Raw genomic sequence first — 24,528 nt, 5'->3', positions numbered from 1 at the left:
GGTCATCTCTCCCTTTTTAGAAACTTCTTTGTGTTGCCTTAAATACAGAGGATATTCCAATGCCTGGAGTTATCTGCTTTTAGTAGTCTCTTTTTAGTGAGCCTGTTTGATAAAAGCTGAATATAAACTGTCATGTAGGATTGGAGCATGAGAAATAGAAGCGGTGACTGAATCCATGAAAGCTGAAAGACGTTGTTTTTGTTCTCTGGAACTGTAGGCAAACATCTCCACCCTGTGCATTCTGTGGGAAAAAGAGCTCTTGCTGTATGCAGGCTTGGATGCAACTGATAAATACCACACAAATGCTGTATCTATATACTTAGGTAAACAATTTCCTCATATGAGGGGTTTTGGTGAATGGATTACTAGAACATCTCTAGTTCAAAATGATAGAAGGCATTTAATGGCCGGTATCCTCACCATTTCACTGTAGATGATTATTAAATTACCGAAGTAGAAGTGTGTGATATCTCTGGAACAGTATTACTGCAGATGTTCTGAAGTGTTTTTTAACTTCTTTGTTTCAGCAGTGGTGTGAAAATGCCTCACTGTTTCTGGATGGTAAATGAGGCACACACAATCTGCATTTCCCACAAAAATAATCTCTCGCTAGGCAGGAATTACTTCATAATTCCAAGTTGGCTGCCAGATTGTATTTCTATGTTATCCTGGTTACTTGTTTTTTCACTTACGTAGAAATTCACCTGGCTTCTCTAGATACCAGTGAAACTGGAACTGTATATCCATTGTGCTTTATGCCAAGTATATGTAAGTAATTTTTGATAGACAATTATATACTGGGCATGTTTTGGGTGTGCTTAAGTTTAAGACTGTGGCACTATAAAATGTGATAATGGTTTTAAAACCTTTATTCCTCATTGTGAGGTTTGTTCCTTAACTAATCAGAATTCATTTTGCTGGAAAACCTAACATCTCGATACGAAGTACCGTGTGTGTTGGACCTTAAGATGGGAACCCGACAGCATGGAGATGATGCGTCAGAAGAGAAGAAGGCAAATCAGATTCGCAAGTGTCAGCAGAGCACATCGGCTGTAATTGGAGTCCGAGTTTGTGGCATGCAGGTGAGAGGAAAACTAATGATGTGTAAGGCAACAGATTTGCACCCGTTTCTGTTAGTGGGGCCTTGGGCTTATGTAGTCCCCTGATGTGTTGCTGCCCTTGAGATGCTGTGCTTAGCTGCCTTCAGGAAGAGGAATGAGGCTTTTGAGTATCACTTACCAATTGAAGGTGGCAGAATCTGCAGGAGCAACCTGCAGCACATGCTTTGTGTCAGGGAGTGTGTTCTTTCAGCACAAAAACAGACTCCTGCACAGTAGCAGCAATTAAAAACTGTGTATTAAAATTACTGATTCGATTAACATTTTGGGACAGCGTAGGAAACAATTGAAAAAAGTGTCTGCCAGAGCATGCATTTTGAATAAAGCATGTGGAAATTTTGCCAGAATATTAAGGAGCAATCAGTTCTGTCTTGTTGACTTTGAAAAGCCACAGGTTTTTACTGCTTAAAGTAGACTTGCTGGAAAGCGCAGACAAGAAGTAGCTTGGTAAATGTGGTAAGACTCATGGTCAAATAAGGAGATAGAGTTGTGTGGACTTTCACCTGTGTGTTTTATTTACTTGTTTCTGTATTCCTAGAGTGACAAATGGGAAACAACTTGTTTGTATTTGAGGCTTTTTTGAAGCCTCTCCTCCCATCCGGTAGATTCCAGGAATGCCAGCAGTGTTTGCTAGGACTTGTTCCACATCATGACTGTTGGCATGTTTGGTGTTCAGCTCAGTGTTTAACTTCGGAGAAAAGCACGAGGCAGAAATGAAAGCATGGGAGCTGAGTTTCTAACCGCAGTGTGCTGGGATTTGAGCGGAGCCTGCTCATTGCTCACCTTCCAGTGTAGACCTGTGCTGGGAAACAAGGAGGAACTTTGGAGGCACCCGCAATCCTTACTTGACCCAGATGTTTAGGCATTGCCGAGCTGTGTGGTGTATAGACTACTCTCCTATAGGAAGGAATCTTCCTGCAGGAGCACCTCTGACTTCTTGAAGTACAGAGGATTATGGGGCACACCTTAGTTTTGTATAGGAGTGTTTGCTGTCACCTAGAGCCCAGCATTTGGGAATCAGTATGACTGTGAGCAGAGGCAGGTGATGAGCTAAATGAGTGGCTGTGGTACAAGTTGTAGCTTGACTTTGGAGATCTTGGCTGTGGGTTTCCTAATCTCACTTAAACTCCTCATTCTTACGTTCCCAGTGGAAAAGCTCAAATCTAAACTGAAGTAATTTTCCATTTCCTCTGTTCATCCCAGTTCCATAGATACAGCCAGGTCTGTTGTTGTTAGCAGTTTCTGTAACTGTGCAGGAGCAATTTTAAGAGTAGTATGTCATCTTGTAAAAGCTTTCTGTAGCACATCTTTTTTTCCCCCCCTTCAAGGCTTTGAGTCAGTATTGCCAGCAATTTTAACTGCTCCTTTTCTCTTGTCTTTGTATGTACAGGTCTACCAGGCAGGCACTGGCCAGCTAATGTTCATGAATAAATACCACGGAAGAAAACTCTCAGTCCAAGGATTTAAAGAAGCACTTTACCAGTTCTTTCATAATGGCAAATACCTGCGCAGGGAACTCTTTGAATCTGTTATTAAAAAACTGACTGAACTCAAGTCTGTCCTAGAGAAACAGGAGTCTTACCGCTTCTATTCGAGCTCCTTGCTGATCATTTATGATGGGAAGGAAAGGCAGGAAGTTGCTGTCGACTCAGACCCAGAGGACTTAGAGGACCTTTCAGAGGAATCTTCAGATGAGTCAGCAGGAGCTTATGCCTACAAACCAACTGCTAGTACTGTTGATGTCCGTATGATAGACTTTGCCCACACAACCTGCAAGTACTATGGAGAAGATAGCGTGGTGCATGAGGGCCAAGACACGGGTTATGTTTTTGGACTTCAGAATTTAATAGATATTATTAAAGAAATAAGAGACGAAAGTGGTGAATAAACAGTGTGAATGCGCATCAGTAGAAAGCACTATTGTGACTCTTTGTATTCCAAAATTATTGGCCACTTTCTGGTGGTAGGAATCTTTACAGGCTCTGCAGGGATGGCCCCATCAGAGTCAGACTTGTTCAGAGGGCATTTACTTATATTGGTGCTGGACCTAGCACTGGCAAAACTTGGTATCCTTATTTATTTTAACTTTCTTAAACATTCCATATTTGATTACTCAGATACCTCTGTTATCCCTGTGTGTATACGTTCCAATAAAATTCTTTTTGTTCATTGTAAGTGATGCTTCTGTTGTTGCTGGTGACTGAGGACGAGATGAAACACAGATCTTTCTGGTAGTGTGGTGCAAAAGCAGTGTATGAACAGCAAAGCTTAACCTGCCTTGTGAGACCATGTGTGGAGCAGCACATCTGTTCTGGACCTCCTGTCGAGAGCGATGAGCAAGTCCAACAGAGCCACCAAGATGGCTGGGGGCTGGAGGAGAGGCTGTGGCAATGAGGCCTGCTTAGGCTGGGGAAAGGATGGTTCAGAAGGACCAAACAGCAGAGGGTTGGGTGAGAGACCTCCAGACAGAGGTCCCTTCCAGCCAGAATGATGTCTTTGATAAGTGACAACATGTCTCTTAAAAATCTCCCAATAACCTTTCTCCTGCTTCAGGATCTTGTAAACTAGATCTTGTGCTGCGTAACCCATTTCTAGAGAGCTATTGATATTTTTTTAATCTAAGCAGAGCCAAAACGTGCATAAGAAACTCCTGCAGGATTAGCTGCAATGGCAGCAACCGGGGGAGGGCTGCAGAGCCTGAAAGGTATCCTAAGCAGCTTAAAATCTTACTTGGGACAAATGGATGGGAAGGAAGTGTCAGACAGTGAGAGGACAGTGAGTAACTTGAAATAAAGAGAATGGAGTAACTCCAAAGCAGTGGTGGCTCTGGGAAGAGGGGCACACTGATTTACCCAACTGTTTTTAGGTAAGTGACTTCTCCCCTCGTGAAGCTTGTAGGTTATCATGATGGTGCAAGGGAGAGCTGCGTGTGGAAGTGCTGAGGTAAGTTGTGGGGATGTTCTACCTTCTCACAGTTGCCCAGGACAAAGCGACAAGTTTCTGTAGAAGTGAAAAGCTTTGGAAGGTGGATAATGCCAGGATCTTCTCCCTGGCCTGTTCTTTGGTTTCCTGCAGGTGTCCCGAGGAGAGGTGGGATGTGACAGGAAGGCTGTGGTGGGAGGTAACCCTCTCTCATGGGCTATAGCTGTGCAACTTTAGTTTCGTATTCCCCAGCTGTCGCTATCAAGTTCTCCTGATCAAAGTCTCTCTGAGGGCTGTCATGTGCTCTTTGGTACTTTTTGAAGAGGTTCTTTACCCTTTGCTCTCACAACATCAGTCCGTGGTTGCTTTTTTCTTGTTCATTTGTGCCTGAACACTATGGAACAGATGTCAGTATTAAACATGGGGTTTTTTTGCATCTTGCAGTCGCCTCGCTATTTTATGTCTGCACGTGGGGGGCTTTCCCCGTGAGGTGGGTTTGTCCGTCCTTAACTTGCCACTCGCTGCTGCTTCATGAGTCTCGGTTGCTGGGTGCAGCTGGGGAGGGCTGTGAGCTGCCCCTGAGCTGCTGCTGGCACTTGGCTCTGAAAAGCTGGGAGGAGGACGGGGCTATTTATTCTTGGCACTTCCCATTGCAAAAAGCTCCGTGTGGCCATCAGCTGCTGTCCCTGCGATGTGCCCAAGGTGTGAGTCAGCGTGCCCGGATCCCGGCACACGGAGAGGGGCCGCGGCTGCAACGTGACGTTTCCTTTTCGGTTCTCCCGCTGAGGATGCGGTGCCCTCTGCTAATGAGCTCATGACGAGCCTCCTGGCAGGCGCTGCGCCTGTCGCTGGTGCTGCCTGTGGGTAAGCCCAGCCGTGCAGATTCATCTGAGACACGGTTTGACTTTGTAGTCTGAAATTAGCAGGGATAAAGTCCTCTAATGCACTCGTGTTACGTAGGAGCTCTGGAGGGAATTCATGAAATCCGATGAGAACAATCGCATTTGCTCTGATGCAAGCTGCCTGCAGAACAAGTTCCTCTTTGTTTCCCGGGGACAGGCAGGGAGCTGCCATCTCAGCAGTGCTGCCAGCGGTGAAACCTGGGTCTGGACCCGCTCTCAGACCGTCTGCAGGGGCAGCAGCCAGACCCCTGAGCACTTGGGGGTGCGTGTATAATAAATAATAATTAAACCCCAGGTGGAATTGGTGCTGCTGGGGGAAGGCGGGGGGACAAACCCGGCCTGTGCTGCTGAAATCCCTTTGCCAATGTTGTCTGAGGATTAGCGGGATCCCTTCCAGCGCTGCGAAGCAAAGACAAGGTGACAAGGTGGTTGGGAGCTTCCTGGGCCTGCGGCAGTGTGGGGGCGGGGGCAACGGGGGCAGAGGTGACATTTTCCTATTAGTGGCTTTAAAAGCAAAATGTCAGGAGGAAAACCCTCCCTCAGCTGCACGTTGATCTAAACCACGGGCGTCCTGGCCCAGTTTGTGTCCTTGAGGGTTAAAGAGGGGGCGACCCACATGGCAAGTCCCTCTGAATGACACATTATCTTGCAAAGTTCAAGAGCAGGTTTGTTTTCCTTCCAGGCTGTTCCACACAAATCCCTCCAAGCAGTTCCTTGTGTTTGTGGAAAGGCAATTGCGTAACCCCCAGCCTGGGACACGCTGGGGTGGCAGTGGGGCTCCCATGTCCCCCCCCCCCCCCATAAACAGCCAGGCCACCATCACCCCTGTGCCTGGGCTTCTCGGAGGACAGGACTGGGGGGAGCAGGTTATGGGGCTGGGGAGGGTATGTGCGGTTGCTGGGGGGCCTGTCGGGGCATGGCCAAGGACGGAGCAATGGAATAACGGGAAAGAGGCTTTGAGGGATTTTCTGTTCCTCTGCTTTTCCTCCATCGCTGCCAAGCTGACCTTGGAGGCAGACGCCCTGGAGATGTCCCTCCTGGCCAGGGCTGCCGGCATGGCGGTGAGGAAGCAGCCCGGTCTCCATGCCCCTTTGAGTGAGAACCTCCAGCAGTCCCTGGGGCATGCGTGCCATGGGAACCTGTGCTTCTGCCTCTGTAGAAAGCGCTTCCCCCTCCAGGGACAGATCCTGCCTGCCCTGCCCCTGCTCTGAGCATGGCTCCCCGTAGCTCTGGTCCTCCCTGGGCACTAAGTGCTGCACCGGCTGGAGCACTGAGGACACCCAGGATGGCTCCCTGGTCGTCTGTCCTGGGCAGCGCTGAGCCCTGGCAGAGGGACCTCCGTGGGGCAGCCCTACAGCTGGGTGGGGGGACGGGGAGCTGGGGCTGTCGCTGCAGCCTCTGCCCCGTGGAGGACGATGCTGAGCGCACGTCCCCGTTCCTCACGGCTCCCCTGTGTCTGGTCTCCTCCCTGGCTGCTTCCTGATGCTCGGAGAGGACCCACCTTTTCCTGCCAGCAAGGCCATCGCCCAGGGTGGCTGCAACGGGCCGGGCCTGACCCTGCACGGGGAGCTTTGCGGGGGCTGGGTGAGTGGCAGCAGCCCTCCTTCCCCATGGCCTCCCTCATGCGATGCTGTGCCGGCCCTGGGCTCGTGGGGAGCTCGCCTTGTGTAAATAGGTCACTTCTGGCCCCAAACTGGGGTGGCTGCCGGGAATCGCCAGGGTTCAGCTGGCCAGAGATGAAACGCATTCCTGCAGCCGGAGACGGCTCCTCCGGTGAATTGAGCTCCGCTTGGATGGCCACTGGGGACCAGGGTGGGGGACAGAGCAGGGGGACTGTGAACCTGCCAGGGTGTTTTGGTAGGTGGCCTCCCTGGCATCAGAGCTGGGCAGGGCAGAAGCAAGAAGAGGCAAGGGACAGACCCTGGTCCCTCTGGAGGAGAGGACACCTCTGTCCCCACACTGTCCCCATCCTGTGCCACTGCCTCTTGAGTAGCCGCTGGACTTCTTCCCCTGAGCTGAGTCCCTGCCAGCAGGGAGGGACACACAAATGGCTTTTATGGAGCAAGAGCGAAATATTTCCCTGTGGCCGGGCAGCAGCATCCCCTCAGGGCAGCGGCCCAGTGTCACTGTGACCCCTCCTCAAGGGAGAGCGGTGTGCCCTGCTCACCCCATGGGCCCAGGGCTGCAAAGTGCTCAGCCCCCAGCAAGGCGTAGGGCATGTCCTGCTGTCCCAAGCCTTGCTGGCGACATGGTGGCTCCTCATGCATGGGGCAGAGGGATCCTGTGCCCTCAAGGCTCTGTGACACCCACTGCCCCAGGGACAGTGGGTGCTGTGTGTGGCCGAGCAGCTGTGATTTGCCATTTCTAATGGTGGTGGGGTCAAGCTTCTGTAACTGCACACTAATAAAACTGGTTTTAAGCCATTTCTATGGTGATGCCATAGTGGGGCTGGGTGTGGGTGTCCAACCGCCCCACGCATGGGTCTGTCCTCGGCACAGGGCACTGAGGGACCCGCACTGCCACTTGGCCAGCTGCAGCAGTGCCCCAGCCTGGAGCCACCCAGGGCAGGGCAGAGGGGACTGGGAATGGCTTGTGTCCCCGGCTGGGAGCTGCCAGGGGCGAAGCCGCCTTCCCTGAATTGTATGGAAATGAGGGTTGGCTGAGGAGCCTCCTGCAGCCGCCTCTCACCCGGCCTTCTCTCCCAGCCTGCGACTTGGCCGCCTGCGTGAGGGCAGAGCAAACGCCAGCGGGGTGCCCGGGGCCAGCCCCTGCCATGCCGAGCACCCCGCTCCTCCAGCGGGGATCCATGTCCTGGCACCCCTCACCTGCTCACCAGGGCCTGCTGCACCCACCCACCTGCCCAGGACTCCCCTCAGGTGAGGGGTGCAAGCAGGGACTCTGTCGCTGCCCCATGAACAGCGTGGGCAGCAAAGGGTGGCGTTGGCAGGCAGCCTCATGCGATGCAGGCTGGTGTCCGCCATGATGGGCTGCCAGCTCTGGATGAGGCCACGGGCTCTGTCCTCTTTTCTTTCTTGGGTCCCCCACCGGCTGAGCAGTGACAGGCTGCGCTGGCCCTGCAGGGTCAGTCTCTCTTTGGAAGGGAAGCAGGGGAGCTCCTCCAGCCTGCGGGGCCAGCATCTGCCGCTGCACCCCAGGCAACCCCTCGCTTTGCAGCTCTTCCCCGGCCAACACGTGCAGCAGGGAACGGTCGTGGGAAGGGTGATGTTGGGCAACACAGCATTGGCTTGGTTGGAGACACGGACCCAGGAGCGTTGGCAGCCCTGCGGCGGGACGGGCGATGTACGCAGCCCAGGGCACGGTGCTGCACACTGCGGTGCTCCCTGCGTGCCCACTGCCCAGCTCCTTACCCCACATCTCCCCCTCTCTTCTCTCCCCGTGCAAAAACGCCTGCTGCCTGCACCCAGGTTTTGCACCACAGACGGGGTGAGGCAAGGAGCCCGGCTGCTGAGCTGACGGCAGAAAATGTGGTATTCCCCTGGAACGGCTGTTCCCGGCGGGGGAGAGCTGGGAAGGGGCCGTGCGGGCCGGCAAAGGGCTCATCAGGTCAGGATGGGAGCAGAGAGTTAAACAAAGAACAGGGCGCCGCTGTGCCAAGCCAAAGAGCTTGTTTTCCCGCAGCGGAGCTGCAGGGTGGGCTGGGCTGTGCGCTGCTCGCCTCGCAACCTGCTGCGCCTCAGTCCTTCCCGCAGCATCCCCACGGTCCCCCCCACCGCCGGCCCTCAACTCTCCCGACCTTCTGTCTTCTTCGTTTCCAGGAAGCGCAGCTGTTGGCAGCGGCCGGATGCTCCTTCCTCCCGGCTGCAGGAGGGGCCTGGGCCCCCGCCAGCCCTGCCATGGGCTTTGTGCAGGATGGGTTGCGCAAGGAGCCCTGCGGACACCCCAGCCCCACAGGCAGCCGGAGCGGGTCTCAGAGCCACCCACCACCCTGATGGCTTCAGGCTCCTTCTTGCTTTGGGCTCTGTGGGAAGCAGCCACCGGCAGATCAGCCCCTGGCTGGTGTTTCTGGGCTCAGCATGGAGCACCATGTCCCCAGCAAGAGGAAGGGGCAGGGTTCGCTCCTGCCTGGCAGAGCACCCTTCCCGGCTGCTGGTTTTGGGGCTTCTCCCGTACGGGATCAGGTGTAGCTGTAGGGGTGAGATCCCCTATGGTCTGAGATCCCCTGTGAGCGATGCTGACACGCGCACTGTGCAGGCTGTGCAGGACCGGGGGCTGCTCTCCCGGCCACCAGCCGCTCCGGCTTGCTCAGGGGTGTCCGCATGGCACAGTGTGCAGAGCTGCCCAAACCCGTCCCTGCCTCCTGCGTGCAAGCCTGGCTCCGCGTCTCTCTCTGGAGCAGGGACATGCGTGTGTCCTGCGTGCCAGCTGTCATGGCACAGCTGCCTGAGCCTGTGCGGTGCCCGGCTGACGTGTCTGTGCTGGCCCTGCTGTGGGCCAGTGGGCAGAGCACAGCCCCGTGCCTCACCCAGCTTGCCCTCCTGCTCCTCTGCGGAGATGCCACTGGTCCATGGCAGCCCTGGCAGCAATCCTGCCTGCAAACCTCCTTCCAGGAGGCACAGGCTGCCCCTCCTGCCTGTAAGGCAGGCAGGACACCATACCCTCCTGGGTGGCCTTGTTCTGCTCAGCAGGGTGGCCAAGGCCAATGCTGGCAGGACACCTCAGGGAATCCGGTTTGGGGGGGGTGCTCATCTACAGTCTTTTAATGAGGTTTTCCAGGAGGGAGGGCTGCCAGGACATCGGGAGAAGCACGTATGGCCAAGAGATGTCCCAGTGCCTCCCCATCCTGCCTCACGGACACCCCCAGTCCTTGCAGGATGTACTGGCGGCATTGTCCCTGGAGCCACAGGCCTGGGGTCCCCGCAGCACCTCCCACCCCATATGACTTTTTGCCCAGAGAGGGCTGGCGGGAGGACAATAATATTTGTATACCTAAAAGTAGAATGATTGATCCTGCTGCTGTTTTGCAACGTGTTGACAACCAGGCAGTGCAGAATTATATAAGTGTACGTGGAGCTGGCAAAGTTTGTGTTTCAATCATATGAGTGCTGTTGTGCAACCCTTCCCCGCCACCACCGGTGCTTCGGCAGAGGCTGCCCCACACACCCTGAGCCCTTCAAGTGCTTATGGTGATCCTGGTCCCCACGGCTCTGAGGGCAAGGGGTGCAAGCCTTATTATCTGAGGTCTCAAGTTCAGCTTTTAAAGTCACCCACAAATGACGCAGGATCCTTGCTCGTTGCCCCTGTCTGCCCAAGGTAAATCACACGGTGCTTGCAGTTCGGAGCTGATTCCTCAGCTGCAGGAATCCATCCTGGGCTCCCAGCGCTCTTGGAGGCTCTTTGCCCCCCGTGCATCGTACCCGGGAGCAGGAGGGTTTGCAGGAGCCCTTGCAGAGGAAATCAGGGCCTGTTCCCGGCCATTGCTCTGCTGTGCCAAGCAGAGGGAAAAACCAGGATGCCACCACCACACGTGTGGGAGGTGGGTCCCTCCATCCCCCTTGGCTGCCCTCACCTCCCTGCACAGCCTGTGCTGCCCTGTTCGTGGAAATGAAGTGCCATGATCCCACGGCAAACAGGAACTGGGGCCAGGGAGCAACCGGGGTTCAGCTGGAGTGGCGATGTGGCTGCAAGTGGAGCCCAAGGCAGGGCAAACACTGCAGCATGAACCGGGATGGGCAGGGCACGGGCAGGTGGCAGATCCCGGCCCCACGAGAGCCCTCATGATGCAGTAATACCGAGAGTGAGAACCCCCCAGGGGGGGAAGGTTTGCCCTCCTGCAGTGCTGCTCCCCAGCTGCCCGCCCCTTGCCCACCATCACGCTCTTGCATCTCACAGTCCCCACTCAAAGCACCTTGTCGCCTTTCCAGCCCTAATGTGCCTGGCTTCAGCTGATCCCCGGTAGGCTGCTGGCAGCGGGGGTGCCTAGGCAACCGCTTGCTCCTGGTCCATCCTCCATTCTGACCGCTGTAACCAGGTTCAGCCAGAATTACTTCAATGGCAGCACTGGGAAAACTGGGGGGGCCATGCTGGGAGCAGGCGGGGGGTCGTGGCAGCTGCAAGCCTGGCTTTTATTGTATAACTGCCAGCTGGATTTCATTGTTGCTGTTTTCTGGATGAATTAAGCTCCCCCGCTGCTGGGATGGAGGGGTCTGTGGACCGGTTCCACCTCTGCATCCCTGCATTCCAGCAGGGTGCAGGGGAGGGCAGGACCCAGAGAGGGGCATCTCTGCAGTGGGGCTGGCTGCAGGAGCATGTCTACCAGCCCCACTGGGGAGCCATAACCCAAGCACCCCCCGCCTCGCTGCTCTCAGCCCCATGCGGGGCTCTCGGTGCTGGTTTTGCCAGGTGGAAAATTCCTCTTGTGCCTAGGGCTGCTCGGAGAAGGCCCTGGCTGTGGAAGAGGGAGGGGGCGAGATGTGCTGCAGGGCTGCCACCCACCTCTCTTCTCCCAGGTAACAGGCACCAGGACAAGACGAAACAGCATCAAGTCGCACCAGGGGAGGTTTAGATTGGATATTAGGAAACATTTCTTTGCTGAAAGGGTTGTCAAGCACTGGACCAGGATGACCAGGGAAGTGGTGGAATCACCATCCCTGGAGGTATTTAAAAGACATATAGATGTGGTGCTGAGGGATGTGGTCTAGTGGTATCTTGGAGTGCCAGGTTAATGGTTGGACTTGATGATCTTAAAGGTCTCTTCCAGCCAAAATAATTCCATGATTCTATGACAGCAGGAGGGGCTTGGACCCCTGGGTCTGGGGGGCCTAGGGCCTTGGATGTCTGGGATGGGGAACAGGGGTCTTGGGCTGCTTGGGGTGGTGGCCCAAAGGGTTGTTCTCCTGGGGTGGGGCACCAAGGCATAGAGATGGACAGGGAAGTGGGTGGCTGTGTCCTCCCGGAGAGCTTCTGGCCCCACGGGCAGCATGCCCGCGTCCCCACGGCCATGTGCCAGGTCACCGTGCCCTCCGTGGGGACCAGCGTGGGTCCAGGAGCCTGCTCTGGCTGTGCCCCATTTCCATCCTGGGGGGGAACTGGGGCACGGCCGTTCTCTGCAGGGGGCAGGGACTGTCCCCGGGGAACTTCACCGGGGTGAAGCCCCCCGTGTGCCAGGAGCAGAGCGCCCGGGGTAGGGGCTCACTGACACATGGGGGATTCAATGGCACTGGTTGCTGAAAAGTGGGGCTCCCAGAGGAGGGGGTTTCTCGGGGGGCACCCGGCTGGGCTGGGGGGAGTCCGGGCTGGGACAGTGATGCGCTCGCCTTCAGCCTGGACACGGCGGGCGCTGGGCGATGTACCCCCGGGGGCGGGCGGTGCCCCGAAGCCGCCGTGGAGGAGGGACACCGGGACACCGACGGGCCGGCGCTGGGGAGGCGCCAGCGCTTGCGGGATCCCGCCGACGGCCGGTCCCGTGGGGTCCGTCCCGGGGCTCTGCCCGCCCCCCCCCCACCGCCGCCGCCGCCGCCGCCGCCGCCCCCGCCGCGCTGCGCGAGCCGCGGCTGCCCCCTGCCGCGCGGCACCCGGGGCGGCGGGAGGGAGGGGCGCCGCCGCGCCGCTAGGGGGCGGTAGGGGGCGGTGCGCTGCGGGGGCGTGGCCCGGCGGTGACGTAGGGGGGGCGTGTCGGGCCGGGCCGAGGCGGCGGTCGGAGGTGCCGGTACCGCCGGTGCCGCCGCCGCCATGTACCGGGCCCTGTACAGCTTCCGCTCCACCGAGCCCAACTCGCTGCCCTTCGCCGCCGGGGAGACGTTCCTGCTGCTGGAGCGCAGCAACCAGCACTGGTGGCTCGTCACCCGCGCCGGCTCCGGCGAGACGGGCTACGCGCCGGCCTCCTACCTCCAGCGGCTGCAGGTGGGCCGGGCCGCGGGACCGAGACCCGGCAGGGTGCGGGCTGGCGGGGGAGGAGGCTGTGCCGGCCGTCCTGTGCACCGCCGGGGGCTGCGGGTCCCGGGGCTGGGAGGCTCTTCCCTCCGCCCCAACGCGGGCGGGGGGCGGCGGGGCCTTCTTGCTTCAGACCGGCCCCAGTCGGGGTTTGTGCTGGGGTGGGTGGTGGAGGAGCAGCTGGGTGGTCTGGAGCAGCCCCGTGCGATGTCTCGGCTGCTCACCGTCCTGTCCCGTCTCTGGCGGCTCTGGGAGCCGCTGGCCTTGGCTGGGAGAGGTGGGGTGTGTGGTCCTGGTGGACGTGGACACCCACACTGCAGTGGGCTTCAGCACACGGGAGCCTTTTTGGGACATCGTGTTCCTGCGGGGAGTGAGAATCTGGAGGCAGGAGACATCTTCTGTGGGTGTCATGTTTGGAGATCGAGGTCCAGGGAGCCCCAGCTCTACAGGTCAGGGACGAAACTCAGCAGCTTCATCTGGAGGAGACAGGTTAGGCAAGGGTCCCCTGGGTGCCATCTCGCAGGAGCTGAGGGGCTGAAGGGCTGGCTTCACTGCTGCAGAAGTGTGAGAGGAAGACAGAAAAATGCCGGGGTGATGCCCTGGGGAGTTGGTGAGGGGCATCCTCCTCCCAGGAGCATACATGATGACTTGATAACCCTGGAATCTGCCAACTGGCAGCCCCACTTGGAGTAAGTAGGCAGTGCTTGTGTGGCTATCCCTGTGCTAGCTGCTCAGCCACAGGGCTTTCTGCTCTCACAGCACCCCAGCACCCTGAGGGCAGCAAGGGGGTGATCCTCCTCCTCCTCCTTCCACCAACACACCATGATACCAATGGCAGACTGTGCCATCTTGGGAGCCAGGAGAAGCTACAGCAGCTGTATGCACTGAGATGACTGTAATTGCAGCCAAGTCGGTGATACTGGTAATTGCAGAAAGTCCAGTGGGCTGCTGCAGCCCTGACTGGGGCCAGAGGAAGGAGGGGACTTTCGGCTGTCACTGCTGTGGGTGTGAGCCCTGTGCCTGCGTGGGTGTCGGGGGAGATTTCTTGCTTACAGCTTGTACAGTGCAGGGGTCTGTTTAGTGGAGGCTTCTGAGGGACAACGTGGCTTCTGAAATTAAAATAGGTCTTTCATATAAGGCTAATTCTTGGTGGTTTTCTACTTCTGGGCCTAAGGGAATAGCTGTGGGAACTGCATGCTGAAAACTCCTTGTGTCAGCGGATCGATAACTGCACTCAACTGCATGGGAATGTTACAAATGGGCCTTTTAATGTCTGGCTGCAAATGGTGACAGACCACTTTATTTCAGTGTGCTGCTGACGCTCCTCCAGATGCCACTGAATTTCTGGTTAGCAGTAACCCGGCCTGTAAGTACGTGTGGGTGTGTGCTTTGCGGAACACTCCAGTGAGATGAGCGTCACCTGGGGAGCACGTGTATGTGTGTTAGGGCAACGCTGGGTCTCTCTGCCGGCTGCTCGGGTCAGGAGCTGGCCTCCCTATGAGGCCGGGGCTCTTCTGCAGCCTGGCAGGATGGCCTGACAGGAGAGGACATCTTGTCTATCAATAAGCCCTTAAGCTATTTACAGGAGCTATTTAGTTACAGAGCAAGGACCTTATTAAACTACTAGATTTTAAAAACCCACGGTGGCATAGCTCCAGGCTTCTGCCCATGAGTTTCTGCAGTCCCCTGCTTCATTTGCTTGTGTGGCGTGACGTCTTCTCGCTGCTGTGGGTGCGAGAGCCTTCTCCCAGGCTGCCTTCTGGAGCAGCCTGCCTGCATCTCTCCATCTCGGTTGTACCAGTTTCAAAATCTTACAGGAAAAGCATTTCTTTGCTGACTGTACATTCATTTATCTGGTTGTGTTTTGCTGGAGCCTTAAGATAGTGTGCGGCCTGTGACAGCTGACTCCTGACAGCGTTAGTAATTCACCAGTATCGAAGCAGTGTTGCCAGTGACTTTGTGAGCACTCTGTTCTAGTTCAGATGTAACTTTCCATAATGCCCTCAGACCTGGTAGCAGGAAACAGAAGAGCATATCCTGCATACGTTCATCTTTTTTTTTTTTTTTGGCCATTAAGTTTCCGGCCCCAGAACTTGCCTGATGATGCGTGAGGCGGCAGGATCTAATTTGCTGCTCTGCAGTTGCAGTAATGCTCTGTGTCTGTGACTTTCTTTCCGCTGTTGCATCCTGCCAGCTCCGAAGAGCTGACCTGAAGTCAGAACACCCTTTTATTCATTCAGGGCGTCTGCTTGCTGAAAGCTTGCTCGAGACTGCTTGCAGAATGTCCGGGATGAGAGTGCAAACAATTTGTCGCCCAGTTTCCATTTAATAAGGGCACTGAGACTAATTAGTGACAGCGATTTGAGAGTCAATTAACGCTGCCCCAACCACAACAGGGAAAAAACACAGCTAATGATTAGTGTTAGCGTGCTTAGCAGGGAGAGAGAGTGGCCAACAGGAGTCACCATTGTAAAAGTAAGCTGTGGGCTTCGTTAGCAGTGCAGTCAGGTTCCAGGTGAGCAATAGGTTGCACAACAGCCACAGCCAACAGCAGCAAATCTCCCCAAAACCCCTCGCAACAGGCTGCCGGGAGGATGCTCACGGGGGAGGCTTGGGCTGCTGTGGCTGCTGCCATCCGCTATTAGGAGCATCAGCTTTCTTCTGAGCTCCTCTCGATTTTTCAGGGTTTTTGCTCAGCTTTCATAGATATGGGAAATTTATGCCTTGGCTTCTCTAGAGGAAAATATAATTCCCATTTATTATTTAAAGCTTATTCCTGGCTGATGTCTTCTCATCACAAATGCGGCTGAATTTTGTACTAAAATCCTTGTGGCTCGGTGTTGCTATTAAAAGAGGGTTAGTTGTAGAGGGGGGGAAAAACCCCAACAAACCCTTCTTGGAAAGATATAACGCTTGTAAGAAACAAGTTAGGGCCAAGCCAGGGCACCAGAAGGTCCAGATGATGTGCAGTTAATTTGGGGTCAATTAGAAACGCCCAACTTCAGCTGGTATTTCTGCTGATTTCACCCTTCCGTAGTTCCCTTTTAGCTCCGCTGTGGGTTATTAAGAGTCATTTCAAGTCGAGTGCCATTCTGGGGACAGATACTGAAGCCATCGAGAAGTGAGAGGGAAGGATCTGGCTGTGTGCTGCTGAATGGGGACAGGTTCTGAAGGGCAGGTGGAGGGAGCTGCTTGCCCAGACGCTGGCCTCGCACACGGCTGAGCCCCGGCTTTGCTCGCCCATGGTGGAGGTCTCTATCGGTGACACTGGCAGGCATGGTGGTGGGGATCAAAGCCCTCTCAAACTCGGGGTCTGACAAGTGCTGCCGCCGAGACGAGTGAAAACGTGCACCCGGCGCTGCGCCGGTTGGTCCCAGCATGTGCGATAATTGCCTGCAGCTATTGACGGAGCAAGAGACAAACGCTAATATCTAATGCCAGGCAAATACTGCTGCAGCAGAGCTGTCGGCGCGAATGCGGGGGCTTCTGGTTGAATGGGAAGGTGCCCATCAGCACGAGGTTGGTCTTTGGTCCCCGGCTGTGTGCTGATGCTGAAGCATTGTATCAGTGACAGAAAAATGTGGAGGTTAAATTGGAGCTTAGGGTGTCCTCTGGAGTCAGACAGTCGCTCCAGAAAGCAGGCCTTTCAAAGCTTTATGTGAAGCTGTAAAAGATTCAATTTAGAAAGGAGGAGGAGCAGGAGGTTCACTCGGTGTCAGGAAGGGACAAAGGCTGAGTCTAACGAATCATAAGGGTCCTTCCCGTGGGTTAAATAGCCTGTATGTTGCTGTCGTTATGATGGAACATGTAACTTTATAACAGGAGTCTGGAGTTATTCCAGGTTCAGCTGAAGGCTTCAGAGTGTACTACAGCAGGACAAGGAGTGCAAAGTGAGCTGCTGTCCTTGAGGATGCCAAAGTATGGGTGACGCTGAGCCTGCCAGGAAGGCTTATCCGCTCTGCTCTCAGCAGGGCAAGGGCTGGCCCCGGTGGCCAGCTGCTGGCTGTGGGACCCAGGTATGGGAGCAGCGGTCTGCTTCAGCTCTCAGCTTCACCAGGCACCATGGCTTGCCCTGCCTCGTCTCTTGTCTGTGCTGACCCAGGCTGTATTCCCCATCAATGGAAGTGTTAATATTACATGCCGAGGAGGGGAATGGCAGCTGTAAAATGCCGTATGGGTAAATGTCAGGGGTGCAAAAATAAGTGCTAAGTTGCAGGGGAATGTTTCTTGGTGAAGTAGGAATGGTTTAGCATGCTGGCTGCTGCACTAAAGAGGCAAATAGCTGCTCAGCCTCATTAAGCTGTTAGGAAACAGCTTTGAAATTACTATTAATAGCCTTTTCAAAATTACTTGAAATTTGTTTGGAATAACTGAAAAATTGTTTGAAATGTGGGTTTAGGTTCTCTGTTCAGCCGAGGCCTTCTGTGGTCACGCTTTCATGTTGTACTTCTGGAGGAGCAAGACGGGGGTGGTCTGGGTGGGAAGGTGCCTCTGCCAATGGACAAGAAGCTTTGGAGGCTCTGGTGAGAAAATGGACCCAGCTGAAAGCATAATGTGCATTTTGAGGGTGCCTTGGATTGTTATTTGCTGTATATTTTTTCTACAAAAATAAACAGGCATGTGATAAAAATAAGAGTGCTTCATGCAGCCTAGCAACAACTTAAAAATTCTCCTGCAGCATGAGGAGACGCACAGCGCCAGGGTACAGGTAGTTGTGGCTGGGCAGGCACAGGAGTGGTGTTCCACCTCCCAGGCTGCAAAGGGAAGAGAGGTTTCTGCCAAGGAGTGAATTTTGAGCTCTCTCTGTTTGCGGGAAACCTCTTCATCCCGGTCCGTGTGGTAGCATTCACGTGGGTTCAGGACTGGAGGCGCGTTGTGAGGGAGCGTAGGAACTGCTTTCCTGGCAGACCGGGGCATGGGCATGCCAGGGCTCCAGGGATGGGTCCAACAGCTCATGGCTGCTACTCTAGCCTGATCCCACATCCTACACCCAGCCTTCTCCTGCACCGCCTCTGCTCTTGTTGGCCCTGTTCTCAATGAATTCACTTTGCTGGCTTGCTGGAGATCTCTTTGTTTCTAATCTGGTCACTTTTCTGCCTGAATAGCAAATGCCTTGGTTCCGTGACAGAGCAGCACTGGTGCCAGTGTAGGACCCCTGGGGAAGCTGTGGTAGCTCAGGTACTGTCAAGCCTTTCACGCCAATGTGGAGATGATGATGGTTGTGGAGCACCAAGTTGGTTGTATGGTGTCAATCAAATGATCAGATGTCCTGATAGCAAATCCCCTGTCACTGGAAATGGAGCTTTGTCAATTGTGCTTTGCTGTGAGAGTTTCTCCCTCCATCTCTATAAAATCCAGCTTTACACTCAGTGCTCCTGACCCCTAGCAGGGTTCCTCTCCTCGCTCCTGAGCAGAAGGTGACAATTGTGCTGACTGTCGTATGGACCATCTCCTATGCTCCTATGCTGGAGCCTGCATCGTTATTTGTCATCTGCTGCAGATTTGACGGAGCTTGCGATGGGCCTGAGAGCTTAATCGCAATACTCACACACATCCTGAATAAGCACTTAGGCTAAAAATAAGGTTTTATTTTGGAGAATAAGCAGCTGGTAGCGCTTTGCAGCTGAGGCTGCATTTCTTGACACATGCAAGAAGCTGAAAGAATGAAGCATTTTTCTCTGGGCTGTTGCAATAACGGAGATGCTATCGTGTCAGAGCTGCTAATGCTTTGAGATGAAGTTTTATTCTTGAGACTAAATTACCCAGTCAGGGGAATTATAGCCATTCCTAATTGCTGTAGCTAAAGACTTAAAATTTTAGCCAGAAGTTCTGCAATCTTTCACAGTTCAGAATGATTAAAGTAGAAATATGCTAATGATCTTTAGCCTCTATTTTTGCTTGGGTGTGAAGACATGTTCTTCTCATTTTTACTCTGATTAAAAGCAATTAAGCTTTTTCATATCAGATAAAATTTGCCCTCATGACCTGAACGCCCATGTGTGCACAATATTGGTGGTCTGGGCTTTTTGCTCCTGCAGCTGCGTAATGGTGGAGCATGGATGGGGTGGTAGTGGGCGATGCAGGGATGGTCCCAGTGGATTTGCTTTGGGCTGGACACATTAAGGCTGTTTCAGGGTTGAAGAACATGAAGACTGTCTTGGTCAGAAGTGAGCGAGCAGTAGGGAGATGTCTGAGAGCCCACGTCTGCTCCTGTGCCATGTGGCTGTGTTCACCTTGGAGGAAGGGCAAGGTGAGGGGGCAGGCTGGAAAGAAGAAACTTGTATTAAAACAAATAAACGAGAAAGTTAATGGAAATTGAATTTTTGTGATTTTGTCTCTGTCAAGCACAGTGGGAGCAAGACGCTGAAGAGCAGGGAAAAAGAATTCATATTGCTTTACCTTGGAGAAGAATGTGCTGGTATTTGTTAGTGATGATGGGAAAACAACATGAAGAAAAGTGACTGTCCTTGCAGTAGCAGAGGAACCTCTGTGCTGGGAGCAGGCTGTACGCTAGGAAGGGCTTTGACAAAAGCAGACTATATCATGGTCACTGGCTCATCAAAGAAGATCTCTTGCGAGTTCTGGGACATGGCATGTTAATGCCCATCAGGAAGTCAAATCCCGTGGTGCAAAGTGGGTTTTTACATTTGTCAGTGGCTGAAACGTGGAAAACAGCTGAACCTGTCTCTTGAGGTCGTTGTTAGGAGAGCTCTAGCTCTGGAACAGAGACAGCCTCCTCCTCTTCTTCCCTTAGTTGTGTAGCTCAGATGTACATAAAACAAACAGAATTTTTAAGAGCATCCCAGCTTCTCTCCTTCATGAAGGATTTAAACTTTGTCATTCCCAACCAGCATTATGTATTCAGCATACGAACTGTCAGTCTGGGTGCTGGAAAAGGGCTAAATTCCAGAAGGGGTTTATAAGCAGGGAAGTATAAGCAGCCTTAGGGTGTGACTGTAGCACTGGATAGACCACAAGAACATTAGACTTCACAGATGCTGACATCCTACGTGGTCAATGCTATAACCAGAATTTTACAAGCCACAGGTTCTAATAGAGCTTTCTGTGCAGAGACTTTTAAATTAAAATGCCTGTGCATTGCATTTGTTCCAGAGAGAACCTTTAAACCGAGGCTTTATTTTGGCCATGGCAGTAACAGTTGCTTTGATTTATTTCACTGAAGAGGCGCATTTGTGTGCGGACTCACGGGGGCCGTGAAGGCTGGAAGCGTTTGCTGTTGGGGCTGCTCCCAAGTCCTCCTGTAACAGGGTCCCCACGCTGCAGCGGAGAGAAGCCAGCTCTTTGGGAGGACCTCAGTTGGTGTTCTTCCGTGAGTTGGCATCTGGAGCTCCAAAATTACTTGTATTTAGAGGAAAAAATCTCATTTGAAATGACGGTCTGGTTGGGTCCACTGGAAATTCTTTCTGTGGACTCTGACTGCCCTTGTTGCCTCTGGTCCTGAGTTGCAGCAGGAATTGTTGTAGGTCCCAGTCCTGCTTCTGGAGGAGCATCCCTTTGCCTCCCCGGCCACTGGCTCACAAATAAAGTTTCGACCTTTATGGAAGGGACTTGTCAAGTCTGATTTGTCTTGATGTTTATCACATGACATAACCTTTGATTTTTTTTTTTTTTTTTTTAAAAGTGTTTTGAAGCTTGGCATGTGAGAAGCGGTACAGAGGACACGATTCACGACTGCATCTGTTTCTCTCCACTCCCCTTCATGCTCCCATCACTTTCCTGTCATGGGGACGTTGAGCACTATTCTGGGCAAACCTCTGTAGACACTAACAAAGAAGCAGAGTTGTCCCAAAGACAAGACCCTCTGCAGCAGGAGGGGGGCATTAGCTTCATTTCAGCTCTTCTGCGCTGACGCGTTGCGATGCAGAGCTCCCTTGGCAGAGCTGTTTGTGTTCCTTGCAAGGGAACAAAGCACTAATACTTGTCCTCCTTTAGCCTGAGGCTTGAGCAAGAAGGGGAAGTAAAATGTTGGCAGCGTGGGCTTTTTAGAAAGAGGTGGGAAGTTCATGGGTTTGTTTTTCCTGGTTATTTGTTTGCCTGTTGAAATTGTTTAGAAGAAGTTGTCACACCCTTCCTCCTTGGAAGTTGCTTACTTCTTGATGAACGAGTTGCGAAGCCCATGTTCTTCCTCCTGTCCCTCTGGTACGGCTGAAAGGGAGGCGTCACCCAGCTGTGAGCATAGTGAGCACGTTCCTTGGGCTCAGACTGCCCTTCACGCCAGTGAGGTCTGCTTTTGAATGGGTGTCCGTCCGTGCTGTCCTGCTGGTGGGGTCCCACCTACACCGCTTCGTCCCCCTGTCCTGCCCAGGCTGCTGGGGCTGGGGTGCTGTGCATGAAGGCGGTCTGTGAGATGGTGGGTTTTGTGCCCGTTGTCTGGAAATGCCACCACAGGCTGATGTTTCAGTTTGTTCAGCTGCTCAAGAGGTTTAATTTAAAAAAAAAAAATAAAAAAAATCAAGCTGTCAAACTAAGCACACTAGATAATTCCAGGCTGTGGATCGCTTCTTGCTAAATCACTGGTTTGAGGTTCAGATTAGATCTCTTCTAAATAATAGCTATTAATTATTTCTTGGGTTTTTTTCCTAATACAAGTGGGGACAGTGCCTTGAAGTATAGAAACCTGAGGGCAGGCCCCAGCTCCAAACCTTCTATTTAATTGAATAAAAACAAAGGGAAGAGGGAGAAGATGACGCAAGAGCTGCAAAAATAGACACTTGCCCACGAGGAGGCGGGGACCGCCTGGAAACTGGGATGATGTCTGGATGAAAAGGTCTTGAATTCTTGTCCATGGGGTTTGGGCGTGGGGTGATAGATCCACAGCTGCTAATGCGGTCGGGTCATCTCCTACTCTTCCTGATGCCTGCTCCAGCTCCACTGCCCTCGAGCTCCTCCTGCCATGTCCTCTGAGTTGTGTCCTCCTTCTCTGGAGGTGGGAAGGAAACCTTGATGGACCACGCAGGCAACTTTCACCCACTCACGCGTGGAAGATGGAAATGGTGGTGGACAGGTTTTCAGGGTGGAGGGTTCTCCGTCAGTTGAGGTCAGTGCGCTTGTCTGTCTGCTGCAACGGTTGTACAGAGAACCGTGGCAGCTCCTGCGAAAACCAGATGGCTGCCTAAAGAGATCAAGCTGAAGCTCTCCACCAAGCAGACAAATGCAAACCTCCGTGGCCTCTCAGTCTGATGTGGTGACAAATCCTTTTTGGGTAAACTCGTTGAATTCTGTGGCTTTCCAGGCTGCTTGAAGGTGCCCTTTTCTCCTCTGCTCCTGAGGAGAGGATGTGTGTTTGCAGGGGGATGGAGAGGGCACCATGGTTTGAACATAGTGTGCTGTGTCCAGGTCACAAGTCACACCCGAGTGACACAGCAGAAGGCAGGTCCACATTCCCTTTCCCTCTGAGCCCGGGCTTGGCTGTCCCTGAGGAATATTTTGGGAAAAGCTCAAATATTGGGAAAGCCCATGTTTTTCAGCATGTAAAAAGAATAATCGGGTGAAAATCCAGTACCTCAAGTAAGAATGATCATCATAAAAATTCATTACCTACTTAATGCAGAAGCTTAGGGATTTCCCTGAGCCTGGTCAAATCAAAGTGTTTGTAGCTGAAGACTTTTTCCATTTGACATAAAAAACCCAGCATGCCTTGAAGCGCTGGCTTCTAAGTAATGAAGTTTTTGTCTGTCCCAGAATCACCTTTATTGACTTAAACTGAAAAATGCATCCCCTTTTATTTGTTTTTTTTTAATTGGTTTCATGTGTCTGTCTTCCATTAGCTTGATAACAAGAATAGCAGCAGCATTGAAATAATGGTGCAGCTTTGTCAAGGGGCCTGTAGAGTATCATTCTTTACATCAGGGATGGAAAGAAACCCCTCCAGCATTCAGTCTGGGGACCCATCATCTCATCTGTGGTCTGAGCTGTCTTAGAAGCATTGCCCAGCGATATGGGGTGGCATCTGAGACTTTCACATGCATGAACATGTGTGCTGCCTGGATTCTTGAGCTGTCATTCAGAAGCTTAAGATCTCAAAACAATGTCAAGCTCTGGTCACTTTTACAGCTTTTAAACACTTTTAATATACTATTAATGGCTGAGGAAAAAAAGTCTTCCAGTAAAACCACAGTTGGCAATGTTTGGTCTCGTGGGTGGAGACCACCCAAACCTCTCATGGTTGGGCCGTGGGGAGCTACGAATGGCGAAGAGTGATCAACCTTGACCTGGGGAGGGGTGGGAAAAGACGGGGGGAAGAGAGAAGGCATGCAGAGGGGTCTGCAAGCCACACAGCTTGAGGGTTACTGTAGCCCTTTGCTTGCTGTCAGGCAGCTTCCAACATCTTCTCTGCCCCGTGGTGGCCTCATGCATTCGCGGGTTCCTCCTTCGGACCCTCTGCATGGAGGGGCCACTGACTGGGTTGGATGGAGGTGAGCTGAGTCCTGGCTGTCTCCTTTCCTGTGGGATTTGTCCAAGTGGAGATGGGCTCGGAAGATTTCCTGAAATACAGCAGTTTGCTCTCGCCGGTGCTGGTGAGGTGGATGCTGATATGGGTGAATGTGGCATGTGAAGAAATGGAGGTGAGAAATCCATACTGTAAAAGGAACATGAGCTGGGCTGAAAGTTTTGCACATGAGAAGTGAACAGTCCAACAAATGCACTTTTTTGTTTGCTGCCTCGGGAAGCGAGGAAAACAGGATTATGGCTGTTCTTCTGCCTGTAGCACAATGTCCTAAGAGGACATTCCTCTCCTGTTCCCATTTCTTCGTGTTTCTGGGGAGCCTGTGCCACTCTAAGCTGCAAAAGGAGATGGGATTATAACTTGCAGCTAGAGCAGTTTTTCCCTGAAGATAGAGTGGAACACTAATGAATTGCTTCTTTTCCGTAACCCACCTCTTACTTTCTTATAGGTGAAATGTCAGCAAATCCAGTTGAACCCTTTAATCTTTTTTTAAAGTAAAAAAAAAAAAAAGCACACTAAACAGACGCCTGGATTTGTTCTTGAACTGAATCTGGAGATAACAGCAAATTAGCCTCATTCCTCTGATAAACATAGCTAAACTTGCAATTCTCAAGGTACTTTTGTAGGTCAATGGAAACTGTCAGTCTGTCTAAGTTCTGCAGCACAGAGAAATTGTGTGCTGCCCACTCCCACCGCCTGCCCGTCAAAAAGCAACTCGGGAGGCTGCAGGGTTTTTAGTTCACAATTTTCTGGGGTTTTTTTGGCTTGTGATCATGCGTGTACCAGTTGTAAGATACCGCTATGGATCTCGCTGGTATCTTTGGGGTTTTTTTGGGCATGAGTTAGCATTTGCTTTACTATTGTCCCAATAAAGCTCAACTGTGTTGACTCCCTGAATTTGGTGGGTGCTGATTGCTTCAGCAGAAGTGTTTGCTTTACTGGGAATAGATGTGCTTGCAGGAGCAGCTCTCGGCTAACAAGCACCTTGGCATACTTGGGTATTTTGTCTATAGCCAATTAGCGTGATCTACCTCTTGACAGTGCAGCCCAGTGGAGTATTTCAGCCCCTCTGGCACCCTTCCCCTTGCTGCCCTGCACCTGCACCCTCAACGGTCTTTAAACGACTTTGCTATAATTAGCCAGCACACTAAAATTCATGTAATTTTTGTGTATAGCACTAATAAGCCAAAAGCGTGAATAGCATCCCCTGTTTGACAGCACTACTCTG

At 52.9% G+C, this 24,528-nt stretch overlaps 2 protein-coding genes across 2 annotated transcripts in view; both read left to right on the top strand.

Moving 5' to 3' along the window:
* The first annotated feature begins 964 nt into the window (after nt 1-964).
* Nucleotides 965-3,291, top strand: LOC141468015 (inositol hexakisphosphate kinase 2-like). The gene is made up of 2 exons (XM_074152836.1): nt 965-1,082; nt 2,509-3,291. Exons 1-2 carry the CDS (start codon nt 969-971, stop codon nt 3,004-3,006), a joined length of 612 nt encoding a protein of 203 aa, XP_074008937.1. The 5' UTR covers nt 965-968; the 3' UTR covers nt 3,007-3,291.
* Nucleotides 3,292-12,631: 9,340 nt separating this feature from the next.
* NCKIPSD (NCK interacting protein with SH3 domain) overlaps nt 12,632-24,528 on the top strand; it is a 52,887-nt gene continuing 40,990 nt past the window's right edge. The window contains exon 1 of the mRNA XM_074151686.1: nt 12,632-12,802. Within this exon, the coding sequence (XP_074007787.1) occupies nt 12,632-12,802 (171 nt within the window). The remainder of the gene's footprint in view (nt 12,803-24,528) is intronic.

The sequence above is a fragment of the Numenius arquata genome, chromosome 8, assembly GCF_964106895.1.
Source record: "Numenius arquata chromosome 8, bNumArq3.hap1.1, whole genome shotgun sequence".
NCBI classification, from domain to species: Eukaryota; Metazoa; Chordata; class Aves; order Charadriiformes; family Scolopacidae; genus Numenius; species Numenius arquata.
This window is presented reverse-complemented; position numbering and strand designations above follow the sequence as displayed.

What these genes read in the sequence shown, in the direction of transcription:
- LOC141468015 (XM_074152836.1), top strand. Translation starts at nt 969, where the DNA reads ATGGGAACCCGACAGCATGGAGATGATGCGTCAGAAGAGAAGAAGGCA. An exon ending in TCCGAGTTTGTGGCATGCAG is followed by an intron (nt 1,083 to 2,508) that starts GTGAGAGGAAAA and finishes TTGTATGTACAG; the next exon opens with GTCTACCAGGCAGGCACTGG.